Genomic DNA, 23054 nt, shown 5'->3' on the forward strand with positions numbered 1-23054 from the left:
ACACTTAAACTTGTAGAGTTCAAAATGCCATTGTAGGTCAGGTCCATCTTTAGGGAAACTATAACAAATAGATTAGTCCAAGGGAATGAACTTGTTTCATACCAATGACCAATTCTTCTGTTGTCAAGGAAAGAAGTAGGGATACAAAGGAGTAAGATATCATTTTCACATGATGGAACAGTAGACTTGCACATATTCTACATATGTAGGGTATATTTAACCATCTCATTGTTTCTACAGGAACTTTATTCCAGTGAGCAAGCAGAAGGCAGAGTTGTGTTTATGATGGTACAATATTCAGAACTACTTACAGTAGGGTGACATTGCTTGAAACAAGTGGAACAGATTTTAAATTAACATCTACACATTCTAATTCAGTTTCTATGCAGTCACAACTTTCTGGATACTGGTGGAGACCTAGAAAAAATAAGTAGTGATTTTATATATGATTATTGAATATATGGATGACAGTGTTATATTTAATGCCTAATTTTGGTTTCCTTTTAAGACTCTGCTTCAAAAATGGGTCTGGCATTTATATAAATAACAAGAAAGTCCAGAGATGAGTTAGTTTGGATTTAAAAAATCTGGAAAGGATATGAATACCAATGCTACAGGGCATAAGCCAGCTTCTAAACAGAGGGGTTAGGAAGAAAAAAGATTCCTTTGTGGGCAAGTTATTCCACAAATGTGCATTTGTGTTTCTTGAACCTTCCTGCAAGTCATCTGACACTGAATGCTGTCAGACGCAGGATACTGGAGTAGCCGATCACTGCTCTATCCCAGTATGGCAGTTTTCAGGCTCCTACTCTGTGACCATATCACAAATGCATTCACGTTGCATTAAATTTACTGCACAGTAAATTACTAATGTAAATTACTGCACAGTAAGTGAAAATAGGCCGGCATCTACACATGTAGGCATTAAAAGCATTAATGTCCACACACAGTATTACTGCGCAGTAAGGTGTCTACATGTGTGTTACTGCACAGTGACTAATCAGGTGTAAATTTGATACCTACAACATGCAGGTTTCAAATTTACACTCAAATCGGCATAGGTTGCCATAGCTACTGCGCAGTACAAGCACGCACATGTAGACACATACCTGGACTGCACAGTAATTTTCAGTTACTGTGTAGTAATTTAGGTTACTGAGCAGTAAATGTGCATATGTAGATGCATCCTGTTTTCTGGAAAACTTTGATCTGCATCTGGATTTTAATCCAGAAGGCTTCCAGAAGAAGCACCTCCAAATACTCTCTCTCCAACTATTCCTACATTTGAGTAACAAGCTGGTACATTACTTTACTTTAGCCTCCACTACACATTACATGTATTACATAATTAACTGGTTAATTGTGCAATTAATTTAGATTGGCTACACATTTAAATTAACTACACTGTGAGGCACTGCCACACATGGCTTGGGCTCCCAATCATGGCAATACATGGGTGTTGCCACAGCTGCAGGACTCACAGCTGCAAAAGCTTACTACCTGCTGGTGCAGGAGGAGCCTAGTATGGTGATCCCAGGCTCCCCCTACACCAGCAATAAGGTGTGATAGGATCTGATGCTGGATTCCACAATCATGCCTCCTGCCATGCATATGTGGCGTGCCAGGAGGTGTGATTTTGTAGATCATGTATCAGATCCTGTCACGCCTTTACCCAAACATCTAGAGTAATAACAGGGATCTGGCTATTTATTTCTCTGAACAGTAACATGATTCAACATCTCAAGGGATTGTTAATTTTTAAAATACTGATACCAAACTCTGGAAGATAGAAATACAATTTAAACCACACCTGTACTTTTATGTGATATCAACAACGGCTGGGATGGGCACCTTAGAGTAATAACTATGTATGTCTTGTCATGGTACATGTAAAAGGTAGAGCTTCTTAGAAATTCTCTGCTGGAACAGTTTCCTCATCAGTGAATATGGAATCTCTGAATTGCAAATGTTTCACAGAAATGTTTCAATTTGAACAAAAGTACCTGGTTTCCTGACACTCACCCACCTGCCCAGCTTGCTGAGAGTTTGTCTGCTGGGCTTGTGGAGAGCCAGGCTGTGGGTTTTTAGGTAATCTATGTGGAGAGCTTACCAGCTGCTGAGGCTTTGAAAGCCCTGGGAATGCCAGTTTCCAAGTTTCAAGGCAGCTGACTCAGCTGGGACTTATGGATTCCATATTCCTTATTACCACACAGGGAAAATTTTATTTTCAAATGATAAAAGTGAACTGTTCCCATTTTTCAGAACAATGTTTTTATTCTGTTTCCCAGGATGTTAGAAATGTTTAGTTTTTGGTCCAAATCAAAATGGGAACACAACTTGAAATCCTCAACTCCTCTGCAAAATGACAGTTCTCTACACATGCTAATAAAAACAGCAGCATGACACCAGTGAGTAAACTTTCCATAGTCTGCCCTTCGACTTTGTTCTTTTATACATGCTAACAATGTCTGTACCCTAGATAACACAATTGGGAGCTGAGCTGGTTTATTCTACTAGGTATCTCTTAATTAAGGTAAAGACTCTCATTAATGAAGTAATTTAGAAGTGCCAGGTAGATTAAAACCATAAACAAAAGCACTGCAATCTGCTCAGTATTAAGTCATCATGGTAATCAAATTAAAACACATCAATGTATTGATCTTTTCATCCAGTATCACTTACAGCACTCTTCTGATAAGTCCAGATAATTAGGCTTTCCATGGACCATGTCAAATATATTTGCCCATCCACTATTGTCTCCTATAAAACAATATTAACATTTGTCAGCTGCCCTGTCGATAGTGTATCAAGCAGTGAAAGTGATGAAGTGGGAAAGAGAAATACAAAGATTGAAAAATGGAAGTCACTTTGGTGGGTATAAGCATACATTTGTGTTGGTATGTGCTGCTGTTTGGTCAACAATATATAGAGGAACTTTTAACTGTTGTATTTCTTCAAGCAGTGAGCTTTTTCAACTGGAAGGGAATGTTTTGACTTAACCATCCACTATATAATTCAATCCTTAAGTTTTTTAACCAAGCCACCTCTCATGCCTATACATAAACATATATTTTTATCCGATCTCCCATACCTTATTTCTTTCTTAAATATTACCTTAATTGTTTTTTGAAGTTTCTGCTTAAGCTCAATTTTTTAGATTTTTGAAGAGGATCTATAATTTATTGCATGGGGAATTGTGACTGCTCTTCACCTCTGAGAATCACAGGTATGTAGGGCTAGAAGGAACCTCTGGGCAAAGTACAGACAGTCACAAAGCCCGAGGCTGAATTGATTCAGTCTTTGCAGGTTAGTCTAAGCTGCAAAGATTGAACCAATAAGCAAATGAACAGACATTTGCTTGCGATTCTGGAAATTCAGCCACATACCTGCAGTGGCTCAAGCCAGAAGCCAGCGTGGTGCTAGAGCACAGCTCTCTGGCACATAGCCAGCATGGGCTGTGTTTGCTTCCTCTTCCTGCTGCCCCCAAGGTCTTTGGGATTTGTAGTACACAATCACAACAGCGTGACTCTGCAGGGTTGCTCATCACTTCCTTTTCCTGCTTCCAGGTGTTTCTGAGATTTGTAATCTACAGTCACAGCCAGCACTAAGCGGGCAGGGCAAGGCACACTTCTCTACTCAAGGGAAGGAGAATATAACCCCCCTCCCTCACCCTACACCATAGCTGGGTTTTGCCTGGGAGGGCCAGTGAGCCAGCCAGTGAGGCCAGTGAACCAGCCCTCACTACTCCAGCTAGGGAGCAGAGGGACAGGGTCAGCTCTGCTGTCTGAAGCAGACAGCATAGCCTAGCTCAGGGATGAAAAGCATGCTGGGATGCTGGGGGACTCTGATTTAACTTGAACCAGGAAGGGGTCTGGGACATAAGTTTCATAGACTGGTTTGACCTAAATCATTTAAGTCTGATACTACATTCAGCCAGGTTTATCTTAAGCCAATTTCAGCCATTTTGAAACTGATTTATGTAGAACTTCTGTTCTGTTACAGGTTTAAACCAGTTTCTGGTCACGTAAACCAGTTTATCTGTAACTTCTGTCCCTAGTGATATCAGATTTAAGTGATTTAGGTAAGACCAGTCTATTGAAATTCTGTACCAGATTCTGTAGTGACTCAAGTTAGGTTCAAGTCCACCTGCATCCCAGGTGCCTTTGTGGCCCCCCACTCCTCCCTCCCCCTTGCATGGATGCATGCTAGAGATGCATTGGAACTCAGCTCATGCTCAGCTGCTCCAGCCAAGCGCCTAGCCAGGCCTACTCCAGAGCTGTCACAGAACCATGGCAGCAAATCCTCTGTCCCCAGGGTCCTGCCTGTGCCTGTCAGCCAGGCTGGGCAGTGTGGGGGGACAGGGGAGAAGATGCCCCTGATGCAGCCCCCCTGACTGTGCTGGCTTGAGTCTAGGAGGCTGTGATGGGGGCCTCTGTTACTCCACCCAACAACCCCTGCTGCCTGGCCCACCTTTCCAGGTGCAGGCAGAAGCCATGGTACTGGCTCTCTGTTAGGCCAACCAATGGCTAGGGGCTGGAATGGAGGCCCCCGCTGCATGTGCCTCCCCTAGCTGTGCTGGCTTAGGTCTGAGTGTCTGGGTCTTGGGCCAGGACCAAGCAGTGGGGACCTCTACTCTCCCACCCCACCCCATTGCTACTGACAGCCAGCCACTTCGGAGCAGGACTGGGGAGAGGGGACATGCTGGCCAATAGGGCTGCACAAAATTTAAATGGGTGTTTTGTTTCAATGCTGTTTCAATTTATTTTGAGCTTGAAACAGTGAAATTGAAATTAAACAAAAGGCTTCAAAACAGCTTTGAAATGAAAGGGCATTGAAACATTTCAAAATGTTCCAAGTTTTGAAGCCAGTTTGCTTGCAGCTAAAGAGAAACTGAGGAGAGGGAGGGGGGGAACAGGACTGTTCTGATATTGATGTGTGTAGCTGGCCAGTGACTGTGATCCTCCCCTGAGGTCCCTTCCAATTCCAGTGCTCTGGGGGAGGGACAGAAAACAGCATAAAATGCATTTTTTGAACTGAGCCTTGGGGTCAGCTTACTGAGTTGTGTCTTCCAGCAGCTCAGCAGCTCCAGAGAAAGTCTATCACTTCCTATTTGCTTGCCTGTTACTAGTAAGTGGAATTCTCCAATACCTTTTCCTTTGCTAATACCCTTTATTATCATTCCTTTCCTTTCAATGTAGTCCTCCCCCAAAATCCTCTTTCTGTTTTTGTTAGTCTATTTTGATTATTTGTCCCCAGAAAAAAAATCTGTGCTTTCTCTCACAGTGTGCATTCCATTCACTGTGCAGGAAAGCACAGCATATATTGCCTGTTATAATATAGAATTTATACAGGAACACATACATACACTTATATATTGTATTTATTACATAAATACGTACTACAATTTTCTACATATATTACATAAATATATATTACATTACAGAAGAACACACAGATTTTACAGCATACCAAACACACTACGAAGCGTGCTGAAAAAGCAGCTGGCAAGCCTTTGGGGGTGGGGGAAAAGGGGGCAGAGGGAGAAATGTAAGTCCCCCACCCCCAAACTGAGATGTGGCCTCTTTCCAACAACTAGCAGGCATGAGGCCTTTGGTTCTACTGGCAGCAAGGAGAGGGGAGCAGCGCCACTGCCCGAGCCTGCATCCCCTCCAGTAGCACCAGCCATAACCCCGCTACACCACAACAACAAGCAGCAAAAGCATGACAGTCTTCTCCACCCCCATTTCATTTCCCATCCTGAGCCTTCCAGTGCCAGAGGAAGAGCTGGATCTGAGTGCCATAGCAAGGGAAATTCTGGGAAGGAGGGGGAATCATCTGGGTTTATGCTCTAAACTTCTCAAGTTTCCCACCAGGTCTCCTTCCCCAGAAGGTACTTCAGAGGAGGTTGAGGTAGAGGTTGTGGAGGCAAGTGGCTGAGCTAAGTCCACTCCTCCTGTTGTTGTGCCTCTGCCTGCTGAGGAGGTGGAAAAGGTAGCTTCTGCACATGTACCTGAAACCCAGAAGTGAATGGATAGTGTGGTCTGGGATCACTTTGAGCTGAAAGATGATCCCACATATCCTATCTGTCTGCACTGCTGAGCTAAAACCAGCCAGGGAAAGGGAACAAAACACAGGAGCACCACAGGGATGCTGATGCATCTCCACAGGCACCACGCCCTTGCCCTTGCTTCTCCTCAGCCTGGCACCAGCAGGAGCATACCCAAAAAGAAGTCCCTCTTTCGCTGCAAAGCCCCCATCCCCCTGAAGCAGAGGCAGAGCACCCCGGACCAGTGGGGGAAAGGTGGACAGAAAGCGGGGTGCGTTGCAAGGGCAAACGAGACAACCCAGAGCATTGGGGAGATGCTTGCTGTGGATGGCCAGCCCTTCTCCTTAGTTGAGCGGCCGAGGCTCAGACTGGTCATGGCACTTGCGGCCCAATCATACCAAGTGCCTGCATGCACCACCTTCAGCAAGATGGTGGTGCCCTCCCTGTATGAGGCATGCAGGGAGTACTTGAGGGAGGGGCTGTGCAAGGCAGGTCCGCAGGTGGCCTTACACTTTACCTCAAACATCTGGAGCAGCCAGGGTGGAGGTCATGCCTACCTCTCCCTCATAGGGCACTGGTGCAACCAGTCAGGCCACTGGTAGGCTCTCCTTCAAGCCATATGGCAACCAAGACCATGGGGGCCATGAACTGCTTGGTGCAGGGGTGGCTCATTGGGCAGGGTGAGCTCACCTGTGGTTTCATGGTCACTGACAATGAAGTCAATATGGTCAAGGTGGTCCATGATGCCACCTTTGTTGGCATCCACTGTGTAGCAAACAAGTTCCACCTCATTGTCAGGGATGCCTTGGAGGGGGACAGGTCTGCTGGTGACAGTGCCAGCACCACCAGCAAGCTCATTTCCAAATGCAGGAAGGTGGCATGCTACTTCCACCAGAGCATCAAGGGGAGCAAGATGCTGCAATACAAACAGGCAGAGCTGAACATCCTCCAGCACAAAATAATGCAGGATGCGGAGACTCAGTAGAGCACCACATACCTGATGCTCAAGATGCTAGTGGAACAACAGAAGGCTATCCATGAGATGGCCTTGCTTGGGTAGATTGGGGTCAGCGGGCCCCTTAACAGAGCTGAGTGGGATAACATCTCCCAGACCTTGGTGGTCCTCAAGTCCTTCCTCGAGTCCACTAAGAGCCTCAGCGCTGGCAATGCCCTACTTAGCCAGGTGATATCTGTAGTGAGGGAATGTCAGAATCAAATGAAGGAGTTCCAGGGGCTCAATGTTTCTGGCTGGGGCAAGCTGCTGTCACCAGATGTGCAGGCACTGGTGAGGTAGTTGAAGGAGTGCATCAGGAAATTTCCTGATCCCTTGTGGTCCAGTATGGTCCACTTGCTGGCCGCAATGTGTGACCTGCGGGTGAAGGGGAGCATCAGTGTATGCAGCAGCAAAACCCTGGATCAGTGGACAGAAGTGCTGGTGAACAGAGTAAGGGAGGCAGAAGGTCAGAAATGGCGGGACATAAAAGAGGGGGATCGACTGTCCCATGCCAGCACACCATCCACCAGCCAGTCTTCTCCTCCACCACAGGCGCTGCCAAACCACTTTTCACAGATGAGCCTATGAACTGCATTTCATTAACCTCCTAGGTACAGAAACTTATGGGCTCAATATAGACATCGGAATTTGGACACACTACAGCCTGCTGGACATCTGACTCCCCAGGTATCTCTCCACTTTTACCTGCTATATCCTCCTTCCCCCCTACCCCAGCCTGTCTCTCACCCCCTGACACCTCCATTTCCATTTTTACTGACTGGCTTTCTTGCCCGCATTGCATGCCAGCCTCTGGCTTCTTTACTATTCCTTCCATCCAGAAAGAGTACACACACCAAATGCAGGTGCTTCCTCACCCTGATGAAGGGTTTTTAAATCTGAAAGCTAAGATATATTTCTCCAACTATTCAGTTGGTCTACTAAAAGATATCAGATTGACTCAAAGAACCTTGTCTGCCATGTCCTTAAACCAGCACGGCGACAACCCACACCCCTAGCACCTGTCCCCGGTCAGCTTACTGAAAGAAGGCAGGGCCCTGGGCACATCGAAGCCCCTGGGCTGGGGCTGCCAGGAAAAGTTCTCTGGCTGCTGCTGGAGAAGAAGCTTCTGCAGAAAAGGAAATAGAGGCTCTGTGACAGTTTGGCTGCCTGCAATGCTGGTGCTACTGTGCTGCTTACCTGTTGTTACTTAAAGTGGTGGATGAGGCTGAGGCTGTAGAGGAGGAATAGGCCTCATTGGGGCACACTACCATATCATGTAGAGGCCCCAGTGCCAGTGAGGGTGTGCCTTAACACACACACAAAATCACACATCACAAGTTTTGCTTGTCAGCAGCTTGAGGTTCAGTTTTCCAGAAACTCCTGTACGTATCTCCTTGAAACTTGGCAGCCTCATGGCTTCAGCAGAGGCTACCATCCCTACTGTTTTCATTTGAATCAGGAAATAAATGACAAAGTTATAGGCATTTTTGTGATTCCTCATTATAGCCTATGAGCAAAATGTCAAAAAGCGTCGAAAAAGCTTTGAAACAGCAAAACAATTTTGACAAAACAAAACAGACCAGTGCTTTGAAACAGCAAAATGAAACACTGTCCCTTCAAAACAGTGAAACAGAAGTTGAAATGGAACGGTGCTGTTTTGCACAGCCCTACTGGCCAATAAGGTGTGTCCGGTTGCTCAGGTGCTTGGCTGGGCTCAGCGTTCTCCGGCAGCCTTCTGGGAGGCATGCAGGAGCACCCCCAACCTGCTGGCCTTGGCCGCTGCAAGCAGGCCATGTGCTTGGCAGGCTGGATCCAGCCCGTGGGCTGTATTTTCCCTGACCCTGGTCTATACCTTGTCTAAATGATCATTTAGGATTAGTCAATGACTTTCAACGCTGATGAAATCACACCAGGGAATAAATGAGAAGTGCACTAAATTCCAAAAAGGGAGAAAGAGCAAATATCATGGAACCCAGGGGAAAAGGCAATAAGCATGGAACCAGGTGATCATGGGTTCACATCTCAACATCCAAAATGAAATATTCCCATTTCCCTAGAAGTAAGGATATTATGATCAATAACAACTGTTAAAAACTTTAAATTAATATTTTAAAAATATACCAACAAAATAACTGAATATTGAAACAAAAAGATTTATATGTCAATGCAACTCCTGTTTGCATACTGTAACATGGAAACTTACAATCAGGTTTACAATAAAAACCAGTTACAATCTAAAATGAAATTGAAAATGGTTGAAGGCAAGATTTAAATAGAGGAAACAACTTAGTGGGAAGACAGAAGGAATATAAGAGATTTAGTATCTGACCAATGTTAAAAAATGATCTCAAATTGCAGGCACACTCAGCGAAAATACCAAGAGTTGACTAAGGTTGTAACTACTGAATGAACTGGAAATAGTTATGTAAGTTATATGTAGAGAGCACCCTGTTTTGGCTTGTCCTGATTTCTGAGTTAATGCTGAGAGAACCCCTAGAAAACCAAATTACTCTAGGGGTTCACTGAATCTCTTGCTAAAATAATGCTCAATGAGGAAAGATAATTTGATTTCAAGTGCACATGTAAACAATAATGTGCCGTGTTATAGGCCGCATCTACACATTATACTTGAGACTTGATTAACCAGTTAATCATGTCTTCAGTTGTGACCTAGCCACACATTCATCAATTAATGGCAATACAAAACAAGGAATAAGACACAAAGTCATTCCACAAAAACTTTGTAATAACTCTGGGGCTCATTTCTTATCACCATGAGCCCTGAGACATGCATGCAGCTGTTGTCAGCCACATAGTCCAGGCTGCTTGCAACTGGTTGTGGGCAGGCTGCAAGCAGCTGCACTGAGGTCTGGAGCTCTGTGGCCGGTGGTGACTACATACACACCTCAGGGTGCGTGGCGGAGAAGGGGCCAGCTCCTCCCCTGCCATTTGTCTGGAGGCACACATGCACCCACCACCAGCAATGATCCAGGCTGGGATTCTGCAGACCTTGGTGCAGCTGTTTGCAGCCACCACACTACCTGCCACACCTGGCCCAGGCTCTGGGCAGGCCCCTGTCGCCCACCATGGTACCTGGACTGCCCGCAGCAGACAGTGGAGAAGCTGCAAGTAGCTGTACTGAGATCTGCAGAGCCCCAGCCTGGCTCATTGATGGTGGCTAAATGGCCTCACATAACATGCTCTGACATGTGTGCCAATCAGTGTTGCCAACCCCTGCCCTATCACATCTTTACCTGAATGTCTAGAGGGGCCTATAGACACTGCCTGAATTAACATTCCTGCATGTTATCTTTGTGTTTGTGGTTTTTATGTTTTACAGAAAAGAATGGAAAATTTAACAACACTACATTGTACTTTTAGACCTGTCGTGCAGGTAGGTTGTCTGAGGACTATTTATGCACTTCTATGAATTAGATGATGGAGCACATAACTCATTACCACATTTCACATTGTTTCTTAAGTGTAGAGTAGTCATGGATGTTATACTCACCACAGTTTTCTTCATCTGCACTATTCCCACAGTCATTTATACCATCACAGTGAAATGACCGTGGAAGGCATGTTGTAAGGTTCCCACATGGAAAATAACCCTTTGGACAGATGGGGAGACTTGAGCTGCCTTCAAACAGCCATGATTCTGGAGATAAATGAAAACATTGTCTTTTACACAAACTTTCTTCTACACAAACTATATTTCTAAATGCTTGACAGAAATAATTCACCTATGACAGTATGGACAGTAATGGTATGTAAGGCAGTGGTAAAAAATAGCTATTTTATAATACATTTTGTACTTTTTTATTGTAACATTTATTGGGACAGAACATTATAAAATGACACTACTACTATGTATGTCTGTCATATGTCATAATAAATTATTATGTCAATAATTACACGGACTGGAGACATTATGACTGAATTCTATTGTATTCATGTTCTGAAAACTTAAGAGGTGGCATTTTCTGAGGGGCACCTTAAGTATAATGAGAGGTGCATTGAGCCTATAAATGTTGAGAAACCGATGAGTTAGACATTTTTACATTAACTGGTATCTTTAAAAACAGTTATGCAAAAACAATCCTAAATAACAGAATAATATATGTAAATGAACATTGAGATACACTCAGAAGATGATTAATGAAGCATGGAAATGTCCTTGTGTAACTGCAGTCCCTTCTGCCAGTTATTCAAGGCAGTTAGGAATCAGGTTCAGGTTGCACAAGAACATTTTGTGTCCTTACATGTGAAGAACACTTCCCAAAGAAACTGTTACTCTTAGTTCTTAGCTAGGGATTCTTAACTGGTCACAAGCAATTTGGCCTAAAAAAAACATATGAGCACCATTTATCTATGGTTAACAACAATATTATTAGTGGGATCACACACAAACCTAAGTAAAAGTAAAAAAATAAAAATAAAAAAGGAAGAGAAGGGAATACAACAGTAGTGAGCACTCAAGCAGGCAAACCCCAAAACAATAACAATAACTGTCTCCCTATCCAGGTGGAGATTATCAGGTCTTTTCCTGCAGAAAAAAGAGAAGGCTTCCCAAGTTTTTTAAGGATGCATGACTAAGGTTGGGCTCCAGAGTCTGAACTTAAGCCCCAAAAATGAAACCTAATTTTGAATACTGCTGACCACCTGGTTGTAACTGTCAGCAGCCCAAATACTCATGCACCCCTCAAGAAACTAAGACTCATATAAACAACAGGAACTGGCTTGAAAATGAAAGAAAATTGGTTGTAGCAGAAAGCAGCTTACAGCAATCAAGTACTTCAATATACCTTTGTTCTGCTGTAGCCCTGTTAATGTATTTGTTTTCTGTGCAGCAACCTCTGTGGTGGTTATACCTGCATGCAGGGTAGGGCTGCAAGGAACCGAGTCCCTTTTTTGCCTATCTTTATTGGTATGCCTGGGTGATGGAAGTGGGAAGTGTTTGTTTTAACAGTTTGAATAGAAGGGTTCAGGTGTGTCGCGTTTGTGGGCACTGGTCTTACCTTCTAAAATTGTAAAGTGTATAAGGGGACTGATGTAAAATGAAATTGGGGAAAGGTGGCAACAGGGTCAGTGTTCACTATGACTTGTGTGAAGGCATAAGGTGGAGGGACCCTCAGCTCAGGAATCTCAGAGGAATTCTGGGGAAGTTCTCTTCAAGAACTGTTCAGGGAAGAGTAACAGATTCAGAGAGAAGCCTGTGCCCAATTGTTTCTGAAATAGCTGAAATATCTGAAATACAGAGAATGGGTCAGGTTCAGGCTTGTATCTCCTGGATTCTAAAAATGCTAAAATCAAAACAGCTGTGTAGGAGGAGGAGCAGCAGCAAACTACAGAGACTTTGAATGGCAACAGGTAGCACACTTTTGCTGTGACCTGTGGCAGAGCAACACCTATGAATGCCTTGTGCCTCTGGAGGCTGGGGGGGGGCATGGCGACCACCTGCAGGTGGTGGTGGCAGCGATGGTGGTGGCGGGGTTGTGGTGGCAGCGAGTGGGGACCACCTGCAGGTGGCTGTAGTGACATCAGTGGTAAGAGTGGACGAAACAGGGATCACTCACAGGTGGCCTTAGTGGTCTAGGGGCAGTGTGTGACCAGTGCCAAGAGGCAATCGGTGACCGCCTGCAGACATTGCCAGCAATGTCGATGGGGATGGGGGAGGGGAGAAACAAGCGGCAACTGCCCGCAGACACTACTGGCAACATAGGTGGTGACCAATCTCAGGGGTGGCACAGCCAATCTCAGCGGGTGCATGTGCACCCATGTGCACTGCCTACACTTTGCCAATGGCAGTAGCAATGCATTCTCCATCAGTGATCCCTCCTGTACAGGGCAAGTTAGCAACTCCTGGAGAAAAGCCGGTTTCAGATAGGGATTGTGGTTGAGAGACAGGGTGCTTTAATGGCTGTGATATTTAATAGTAGGGGTGTTTTACATTCATGGTGTTTGACAATGTTTTCTTATTCTCATTTCCTTTTACTAAATGTTTTTTCTGTTTGATAATAAACTGCTTGTGAATGGGGAAGCTGTTATTTTAGGACCTTCAAACTGAACTACATAATACAAAGGAGCAGGTATCAACAGAAAATGCATAGACTAGGGGTTGTCAGCCAGGGGTACACGTACCCCCAGAGGTACTTAGAAAGGCTGTAGGGGGTATGGGTAGGCTGGTGGGCAGGGATGGAGCATGCCCCAAGGCACAGTGTCTCCCCAGGTGCATTTGCCTGTTACTCAGGGGAGGGGGAGAGGGAGGGATGCGCCGGGCTTCGCCAGCCCCACGCAGCACATTGCAGCGCCTCCCCACCACCCACCCCAGCTCACTGTCTTGATTGGCCACTACCCCCTTACAGCACAGCTACGAGGGTCTGAATGGCAGGGAGGTAGGGGAGTGCGTTTTGTGCCGCCCTCGGTGGGATGCAATTGGCCAGGTGCAAGGCCCATCAGCAGCCTGCAGAGCTGCAACTGGCCATGGGAAAGTGTCATGGTGGATGGCCAAGCAGGGTAGTGGTGACAGTAGTGGCTGCAGCCTCTGCATGTGAGCCCCCCTGTTCAGCCTCCCCTTCCAGTGCTGCAATTATGTGCAACCGTGGGAGGGCATGTGGGATGCATGCTCCTAAATTAACATGTGGGGAAGAGTGGGCTGCAGGCCGCTGCAGGGTGGGGCTCAGGCAGCGCTGAGCTGTTTCCAGCAGGGGTGTTGGGCTGGGCTGCATGGGGAGAGGCTTGCGGAGGGTAAGGCAAATTTTTGGGTGGCTGCAGCCCCCCCGTAGCCCCACTCCCAGTGCCACTGCCACCCACCCACCCTGAGCACAGCTTGGCCCAGCCCCTGTGGGAAACAGCCTGGTGCAGCCCTGGCCTCAGCCTGCAGCCACAGCCCACCCTCCCCCCTGCGCAGATCTGGGGGGCACATGCCCCCCCTTTGCTTGCCTGTGGGTGTGGGTAGTGGTGGGAGCTGCTGCCTGCCTGCACAGCTGAGTTCCGTACCCCGCTTCAGCTGTGTAGTGCCTGCCTTGGCCCCAGCCCCACTCCTTTCCTCCCTCATCACCCCCTCCCTCACTTTCTTTGTGACTGGGATGGCGTGGCAGATTGAGACCCCCACAGTGCAGGAGAGAGTGGGCCAGGGGCAAATCATTCACTCTTGCCTCTGCCCCACTGCCTCCTGCACTGGGTGGATTGTCACATGACCCAGCCCAGATGGGGCCCCATTCACCGTCAGTCCGGGTTGTGGGGCAATTGGAGCCCGGAGGCTTGTCAGGAGTGAATGATTCACCCCTGCCCCTGCCCCACTCCCTCCTGCAATGTGGAGGTCTTGATCCCCAGCCCCAGCCCCACTCCCTCTCTCACTGCTAGGGATGGGAGCGAGGTGCAGATCGAAGCCCCCACAGTAAGGGAGGGAATGGGACAGGAGCAGGGGCTGGGGTGAGTGGGGAAGTGAGAGACCTGACTTCTAGCTGAGTAAGGCCCTGGCTAGTCCGACAACCTGGCCTGGCCGGGGCCCCACTTACCCCAGCCCCTGCTCCTCCCTGTACCCTGCTCCCTCCTTCACTGCGTGGGCCTCGATCTGCCCAACCCCCATGGCCCTTTCCCCTCCCTCACCCCTTCCCCCACAGACTACCTGCTGGGGGGGGGGGTGCACGCATGTGCTCAGCCCCCCCCACATAATTTTTTCTCCCTCTGCCTATGCAATGCCTGCCCCTGTCCCAGCCCCACTCCCTCACTCACCACAGGGGCTTGCATCTCTCACCTCCCCAATCCCTTTAAAAAAACCCAGAAACAATATAAAGGGGTACATGAGCTGAAACTTTGAGACCAAAGGGGTACACTTGTTAAAAAAGTTTGAAAAACCCTGGAATAGGCAGTTCTCAAACACAGTGTTTATATATTCCTGAACATATTTTACAAGAACAATGCATTAAGAAAAGAAACCTAATATACATTTATAACTCAAAGTGGTTTTCTCATTTTGCGGTTGTGATTTATGAAAGATTTTGTTCAAAGCAGAAATACTAAAGAAGTGCCCAGTTCCTTAACCTGCCCATTCTGCAGAGATATGCACCTCATAGTCTGAACACAGTTAAACACAGTCCATGGCTAAGGGAGCTCAAAGTACTTCTTTGAGTATGATTAGGACACATTTTAGCTGACAGCTGGCTCCCTGAAGAATTCTTTTCTGAGTCTCCTGCCACTGCTCCAGGGATGTGATGAGAACAGATGGGTGGGCCAGCTTGTTTTGCCTGACCCTGAAATCATTCATAGATTGATGGAGTCCTTATGTTATTAGGTTCATGTTTCATTTAGGCAGGAATGTGAGAAAAGAAGGAAGAAAGAGACAGAAAATAATCCAGTGGTCAAAGGGAGAAACAAATACATGGGGACAAAAAAAAAGGAGCAGCTAAGGTACGAGGGAAAAATTCTAATGGAAAAGGTAGGTACATTTATATAGATAGAGATCAGGGGTGTCAAAGATATAGCCCAAGGGCTGGATCCAGCTTGTAGAGCCACTTCATTTGGCCCCATGCAGGGCTAGCTGAGAACCCCATGCACAAGTGCCAAATCCAGGGCCCACAGCACTCACTTTGGCCAGTCTAGGATATGGGCTGCATGCAGTAGCTGCTCCAGTTAGTTCAGGGCAGGTGCCATGTGCAATGCAGGTCCCAAAGTCAATATGGTGTATAGCACAGTCTGGGACCAGGTAGAGTGGGCACTGGATTCAGCACATTGGCAGGGCAGGTGGCAGAACAAGGGCAGGGGGTTTCTCTGGAGCTGCTGGAATCTTGCAACGTGGACAACTTAGTCAGGCCCAGGACAGAGCCATGTTCTCCAGCCTGCATGCTCTGGGCAGGGGCACACAGGTAGCAGATCATGGCTCTGCCCCGGCTTGGGACCATGCTGTCACTGTTGCAAGTTGCTGGGGCAGAGCTGCGATCTGCAGCCTGCATGTCCCTGCCCAGAGCATGCAGGCTGCAGATCACAGCTCTGCCCTGGCCCTGGACCAAGCTGCCTCTGCTGCAAGATCTCAGTGGCTGTAGAGCAGCCCCTCTGTTCTGCCACCTGCCCTGCCAGTGCAGCTGGGGCCGGTTTCCATAGCAACCCCGGCCTTGCGCTATCACAGTGCAGCTGTGGCTGGGATCTGGCCCCAGTCATGCAGGCAGGGGCAGCTAGGAAATGGAGTCCACTGCCGGCTGGATCCATCCCACAGGCTGAACTTTGCCTGTCCCTGACCTAATCTCACTTCTGAGATTGCGGTTTAATGTTTCTCTGAAGATAGCAGTTTTTCATTTGAGGAGGTGGTGGTTTCCTTTTTTTGCTCTAACCCAGCAATTGGCTACATCTTCCAGCAGCATGTGAGAATGACCCAGCTCAGGTCTGAGGCAGGCCAGTGCTGGAACCTGGCTACCACCACATTTTTGGCATGGCCACAAAATGCCATTGTAGCCCTCATACCTCCACAGGCTAGATCTAGTGGCTCCATGAAGTGGATCAAGCCCATGGGCCATAGGTTGCTGAGCCCTGATCCAAACTTCATTTCAAGGAAGTGAGAGACCTGACCTCTAGCTTCTCCTCAGCCTGAGGGGATCTAACCCATGTCTACCATTTCCCAGGACAGTACCCGATCATCCTCTTATTGATTTTGGCCCACTGAGCAACCAAGAGTGCAAGAGTCAGGCATTCCAATTTCTGGTGCCAGGCTTATTTCTGTTTTTCAACCTATGACTGTCTAATGTAAAATGCATAAACTATGCTACATATTAAACAAGAGGGAATCTGCCTCTGTAGCCAAGTAGTTATGACCTTCTCCTGGACAAAGTCCCTAGTTCCTAGTCCCAGGAATAAACCTGGAAATAGAAACTGCAACCCAGGAGTCCCCATCCCAGAGGAATACCGTAACCAGAGGAAGACTTTCACTCAATTTCCTTCTGATACTCTTGGCTGCCCAGTGGCCCAGCTGCAACATGCAAGTGGGAGATGTGGCTTTAAATCCCTCAGGCTGCAGTGATCCTAGAGGTGCAGGTTGTTTAACTGCCAGCATGAATGACTGGTGCCTCCCAAGACTGGATGGCACCATGGTGGTGAGCAGGGACTGTCTGCAGACGCTGGTGGTGGTGTTGGCAGCAAGGGAGCTGGCTGCAGACACCACTGGCCACACTAGCGGTGGGGGTGGGGGGCAGGTGGCAAGTGGTGGCCACCTACAGAACCCAGCAGCAGCCAACCTCATTGGGGGGGCATGTGCCCCCCCATACATCACTTATGAGTGCCGGGCTGGGCAAAAGTGGGCATCCCCACTGGTTTTCTGCCGAACAGAGTGTTGCTGATGTGAGTTAGACATGTTTTTTCCACCTGCTTTTAGGGACTTAGGCAAAAATTAGGAGTCTGCCAGCAACATTCACAAAGGAATAGGAATTAGGTGCTAAGAATCATCTAGGCCAGGGTGGCCAACCTATGGTATGAGTGCCACTAGTGGTATGGGCAGCCTCAGCATGTGGCACGCAGCAGATCAGGAAGGGGACAGGCAGCCCAGTGGCAGACAGAGCCAGAAGCATAAAGCAAAGCAGGAGACTGGACAGGGAGCACAGACTAGGTAAGCAGAAAGCAGAGGAGCAGATCAGGCAGAAGTAGGGGGTCAGAGTAGCATTTGGCAAGGTGCCAAGCTAATCTGTGGCACTCCTGCCAAAAACATTGGCCCCTAGTGATCTGAGCATTCCATCTGGATGGGTGCTGAACATGTGCAGAAGTCCTAGGACAGACAGTGAAGAAACATTTTGGTCCAAAATGGAGGTGCCTAATCAATTGATTGCCTACTTAACATTGTAGCTGCTGGAGTAGGGCCATTTTGAATCATTTTTTGGAACTTTGGTTTTTAACTATGCAAAAGTCCCTGTTAGTCTGCAAAGAGATGTTGCCTTTGTGCTGCCATAAAAATATTTATGACGGGATGAAGGAAAAGCAAACAGAGGTCTGTGTCCTTCGTCATGCCACAAAGGCCCACATCTGTTTATTTCAAGGTGGGAGAGCATGGGCAGCCTGGAGCTGCCCACATTCCTCAGTTGCCCTAGGAAAGAACTCCTTGGGCTTCAGGGGAATGATCCCGAGTGCCCCAGGAATTCCTCTGCAGCACCTGCCTGGGTTTTCCCATTTGTGGAGGTGCACCTCAGGAATATGATTTGGGGTGTGTCCCTGTAAACAGGGAAATCCTGGGTTTCCCCACTTGCAGAGGCACACCTCAAGCATTGCCCCACAGGGTTGGGCCTCTGCTGCTCCCAGGAATAGCGGGGGCCCAACCCTGCAGGCCCATGGGTGACATCAGCTTCACTCAGTGAAGCAGATCAGCTATGCCAGGATACATCCCGGTACAGATGATTCACTTTATTTGGCAACCTCTGCTTATAGCCTTTATTACCTCAGGAAACAGTCTGAATATGGCTTGTGTAGGTACTTGCTGTCCTGAGTTTAAGTGTTAGTGAAAGTTCTTCCCTACGTAATGAGTATCCCATTTTCCTTTCACCTCGAAAGAAAGCATGTTTAATATTGAATCTTCCTTGGGGAAAAAAACTTGGAATTAAGTTACACAAGAAAAAATCTGAGCAAAACTGGCAAAATTAGCTGAGTGGAGCATGAACCTCTGAAAGTCATGAAGTGTGTCCATTCCACAGTAAACATCTGTACAGCAGCTTACAAATGTAAAAACCTAAGCAAGGGCCAGAGTCAGACACTGCCACTTTATGAATCTACAAATACTGCCTAATGAAATGTAAACTAGAAATATGCACAATAGTTACTGTCTTATTTACACATCAGCACTCATCCAAAGATTGCCTTTACATTACAATAATGGATGCAACAGCAACTTTTTTTCTACTAGTCTCTCGTTTCTACAAAAATCTATACTACCTTTTTAAAATAAATCAAGTCTTTCCTCCACTCCATTGAAAACTATTATTATAATAACCAAGGATCTGGGTTTTCCATTTTCCACAGAAAAATGGAAAAAAACATGGATTTTCCCTTCTAACGAAACAAAACCGATTTTTCATTTTAACAGAGATACCCACAGATTTTGCAGTTTTGCAAGAACTCTGCAGGCTGGCAAAGTTCCAGCTTGCAAGAGATTTTTGTAAAGAAGGCAGCAAACCCTAAGCAATGTCCAGAGGGGGAGGGACAGGACTTGAGCAGGGCCTGAGACTCTCAGTCAGCCAGGGCTTGGCTCAGGCTCACTTTCCCTCCTAGAGCCTTTGAGGTAAGTGGTTCTTGCTGGGGGCCAGTTGGGGACCCCCTCTGATGGGGCTGGGGGGGTCTGGGGGGCCCGTGGGTCAGGGATGGGGGGCACCAACAAGGCTTAGGGGGGGCTGTAGGGCAGATTTAGGTGACTGCCAGGGCTGGGGTGGGTGGGGGCAGGGCAGGGGTGTGTGGGTGGGGGCTGAGGAAGAAGAGAGGTGTCCATGGGAAGCCCCATGTAGAGGGCTGGCCCATCCCAATGGCATATGGATTGGGAGCTGCACGCCATCAGGAACCTACACACAGAGAGGCATGGAGCACCATCAGCTGCCGGTGTGCTTCCTCCTGGAGTGCTCCAGCATAAGCTCTGTGCTGGCGGCAGACAGCAGGGCAGCGCAGCCTGCTCCAAGCGCGTGCACACTCACCGCCAGCATGAAGCTGATGCCAGAGCTGTGGAGCCCGGTGCAGCTGTTTGCAGCCTGCCCACTGCTTGCTGCAGCTGCCCAGAGCTTGGGCTGGATAAAAACAGCTGCGCCGAACTCCAGAGCCCCGCCATCACCTCTGTGCCAGGAGCGGGGGAGAGACCAGGGTTGCACTGCCTCAGGCCCATCCACCACTGCCCTCTCCTGGCACAGCTGTTTGGAGCCTCCTGGCTGCAGCTAGCCCCGTATCTGGGTAGCTGCTGCCAGCTGGGAGCCCAGGCTGGAGGGCAGGGGGCATATAGGGCACCCTGCCATGTACTCTCTGCCCTTTTTTTGTTTTTCTGGCATGCCAGCACTCTGGCACCTTCCAAGGTAGGCATTGTGGGGGTTTTCGGCACTCTGACCAAAAGACATTACCTGTCCCTGGTCTAGATGGTGAAACTTACTAGCTGCTATTTTAGATCTTCTCTCACTACTATTTAGTAAGTACAGACTTTGACATGAGGAAGCTTGCTTTTAGTCAGTAACAATGTGATAATTCTACCTCTTCATTACAGCTAAGACACAGTATAATTACTTTTCACAGGTCTGTGTTTTGGGGAGAAGTGTGTAAAGTTTACTTTTGGTTGGAACAATCTTATGTGTCAGCGACAATTTGGATAGATTTTGCAGGGATAAATGATACAAAGTAGGACCATGCATCTCTGACCACCAGAGGGCAGTAAAATACTGTCCTTTAAGCTTCTCCAGGTCATTCACAGTAAGTCATAATGCAGCTTTTGAAGCTTAACCAAATGCTTACATACCAGTGGCAGTTATTACCAAGCATCATTTTCCAGACATTTACAGGACACTTAGAGTTATGCCCAGGGCGTTATAACACCGTCATATAAATATACCTGAATATTAGAAATTGAATATCAAACACTCATTTTTGACTGTGAATCATTTTTTCCCCACTGAAAAGTTCAACAAATGTGGTTTTCCAAAATATGTTTCTCTGCTATGCCGTTTCAAAGACAACAAAGATGGACTCTACTTAAAATACGAATGTTTATCAATATCTGAGGCTTTAATATTACAAACCTGAAGGAACTGAAAAATAGTTCACTTTTCATTTAATTTTTATTTAATTTGATATTAGCTAAGAGCCTTTTGTACAGGCAATTTACACTGATAAAAATAACACTTTTTATGAGCCTTACTACTAAATCTGTGGTTAGTCAAGGCACTTGAGCTGAAACCTCTTCAGCTTAAAAGTAAAGAGGCAGCTGGGAGGGCATTCTTGCTAAGGGGACCTATAACTTTGGCATTCCCTCCTGCACTGCATAGGTCAGAAATAGCCTGAATTTGCTGACCTTGCACTAGGAAAATGCTGCAGATCCTGCCCATCCATAGAGATGATTTTTAGTGAGATTATTTTGATTTGTTATAAAATATTATGGCTGGCTAGAATGCAGATGGAAAAGCTGGAGTTTCAGGAAGGCAGTAGCTCTAACATCTGTATTTTTAATTATGACAAGAGCACCCAGAAGAGTGAATGCAAGCTTTTTTCATTTATTTTATTAGAAATCAGAATAAATGAATACACACATGACAACTTGCTAATAAAACATTACCAACAGTATTACACAGTGCTCTGGTAATAATATTTGTAATACTTTTGTTTGTATTAAACAACAAACTGGCCAGACAAACTGCAAGCAATAAAGGGAAAGGGTTAATAAACATAATTAAAGGGTGGACTGTCATATGTTCTCTATTAATTATATTACTGCAGAATAAACAAAACATTGAAAGCCTAATATAATAAAGGGCTGAGTTAAAGTAAAAAAAAAATGTATATCAATAAGTTACCTTCAGCAACAACAGAGAAAACTATTCTTTAAAAAAAGTTGTATCTTCATGAATTACTCTTTCCTAAGAAATGCTGCCATAGTATATTTCATCTTTCTACCAGAGTATCATAAGGACAAACAATATTTTCATCAAGCCATTATATTTTTCCATAATTTTTCATTAATATTTCTGAACCTCAATAAGGAACCACCAGTATGTCTCAGCTTGAATATATTCCTAAATAAGTTAGATGTCTATAGCATAACTTTCAAAATTGTAGAAGAATGCTACTCCTTCTGAAATTCATTTCTGTAAAAAGCATATTTCACTTTCCAGCCAGACTCCAAAAACAAAAAAGAATAAAACTTTTCATCATTAAAAGAAAAATCTTTGATGAACTGAAAAATCTTATTTTTTAAAGTTTCTTCAAACAAAATGCCATGTTTTTTTCCTGTACTATTTTATTTTTCAAAGATTTTAGTTTAAAACCAATTTTGTTTCAATGGCCTTTTTTAATTTATTCACGATGCTGTCATACATACATATATAAAAATGTAAGTGTGTTTATATTGAAAAATCCTGTTTTTGAATCATATTCTCATTTCAAAACCTTCTCTGAAATTAGAGGAATAATGAATAAGCATTCAACTAAATGTTTACGTTTTTGAAGAATGTAAGGAAATACATTTTTGTAGCAAGAAACTTGCTGTGTACTGCAACATTTCATTAATTTAAATATTTTATAAATGATTAACTTATAATTTAATCTTGTACTATATTAATGTTAATTAACCAATTTTTAGAATTATCAAGGTGAAATAAATGAGCCATATCATGAACTCCAAGATAAACCTCTTATCTACTTAAAAAAAGAACATTTTTGAATAAAATTTTGTTTAACAACATATTTCAAGTGAAAATATCTTATGTATATTGGAGTGAACTCAAACTTCTAGATGTACTAAGAAAGGAGTAGTCTTACCTTTTATTTCTAACAGAACAAGAAGATGGAGTAGAAATCGCATTTCAGGCAGTCTGAAGTTAATAAGATTGAGAGAGAAGCAACAGTATGTTTACGACAATTGAGTTATACTTATGCTCTGGACACCTTAGAAACTGCTCTTATAAAGTAACCTCCAGTGCAGTCACGTATGTTACTGAGCATGCTCACAGCCTGCTACTGAGAAGCACTGAGGAAGAAGTCTCTTGTCACCCAGAAGGTTGGTACAGTTATTTAAGCCATATTGACAGTTTAATCTGGCTGCTTGATTACTATGGACTGAGCCCAAGAAAGATGGCAAATTATTTTAGTTTTAGTCGATATTTTCCTTTTCCTTCTTCTTCTCCAGGGAGGGGTAAGGTTTTTATTTAAACGCGTCAATATGATAAATACAATAAATCTGTAAGAAGGTTTGCTATTACTACATGGTGATTGGATTGGTGTCATTTTGTATTTAGGTCTCAAAATACGGGCCTGATTCTGCAAACACTTCAGCTCAGAAATATAGATTATGTACAGTTATCC

At 45.6% G+C, this 23054-nt stretch overlaps 1 protein-coding gene across 5 annotated transcripts in view; it reads right to left on the minus strand.

Moving 5' to 3' along the window:
- RXFP2 (relaxin family peptide receptor 2) overlaps positions 1-22673 on the minus strand; it is a 58561-nt gene extending 35888 nt beyond the window's left edge. For all 5 annotated transcript variants that reach the window (XM_090027979.1, XM_090027988.1, XM_090027961.1 and 2 more), the window contains exons 1-4: positions 22512-22673; positions 10552-10698; positions 2683-2760; positions 312-417 (exon numbers count right to left, since the gene is read on the minus strand). In XM_090027979.1, the coding sequence (XP_089884105.1) occupies positions 312-417; positions 2683-2760; positions 10552-10698; positions 22512-22554 (374 nt within the window). In that variant the 5' untranslated portion in view covers positions 22555-22673. The remainder of the gene's footprint in view (positions 1-311; positions 418-2682; positions 2761-10551; positions 10699-22511) is intronic.
- Between the last annotated feature and the right edge of the window lie 381 nt (positions 22674-23054).

Source organism: Crocodylus siamensis, chromosome 1 (genome assembly GCF_052110815.1).
Source record: "Crocodylus siamensis isolate JL-2025a chromosome 1, ASM5211081v1, whole genome shotgun sequence".
Taxonomy (NCBI): domain Eukaryota; kingdom Metazoa; phylum Chordata; order Crocodylia; family Crocodylidae; genus Crocodylus; species Crocodylus siamensis.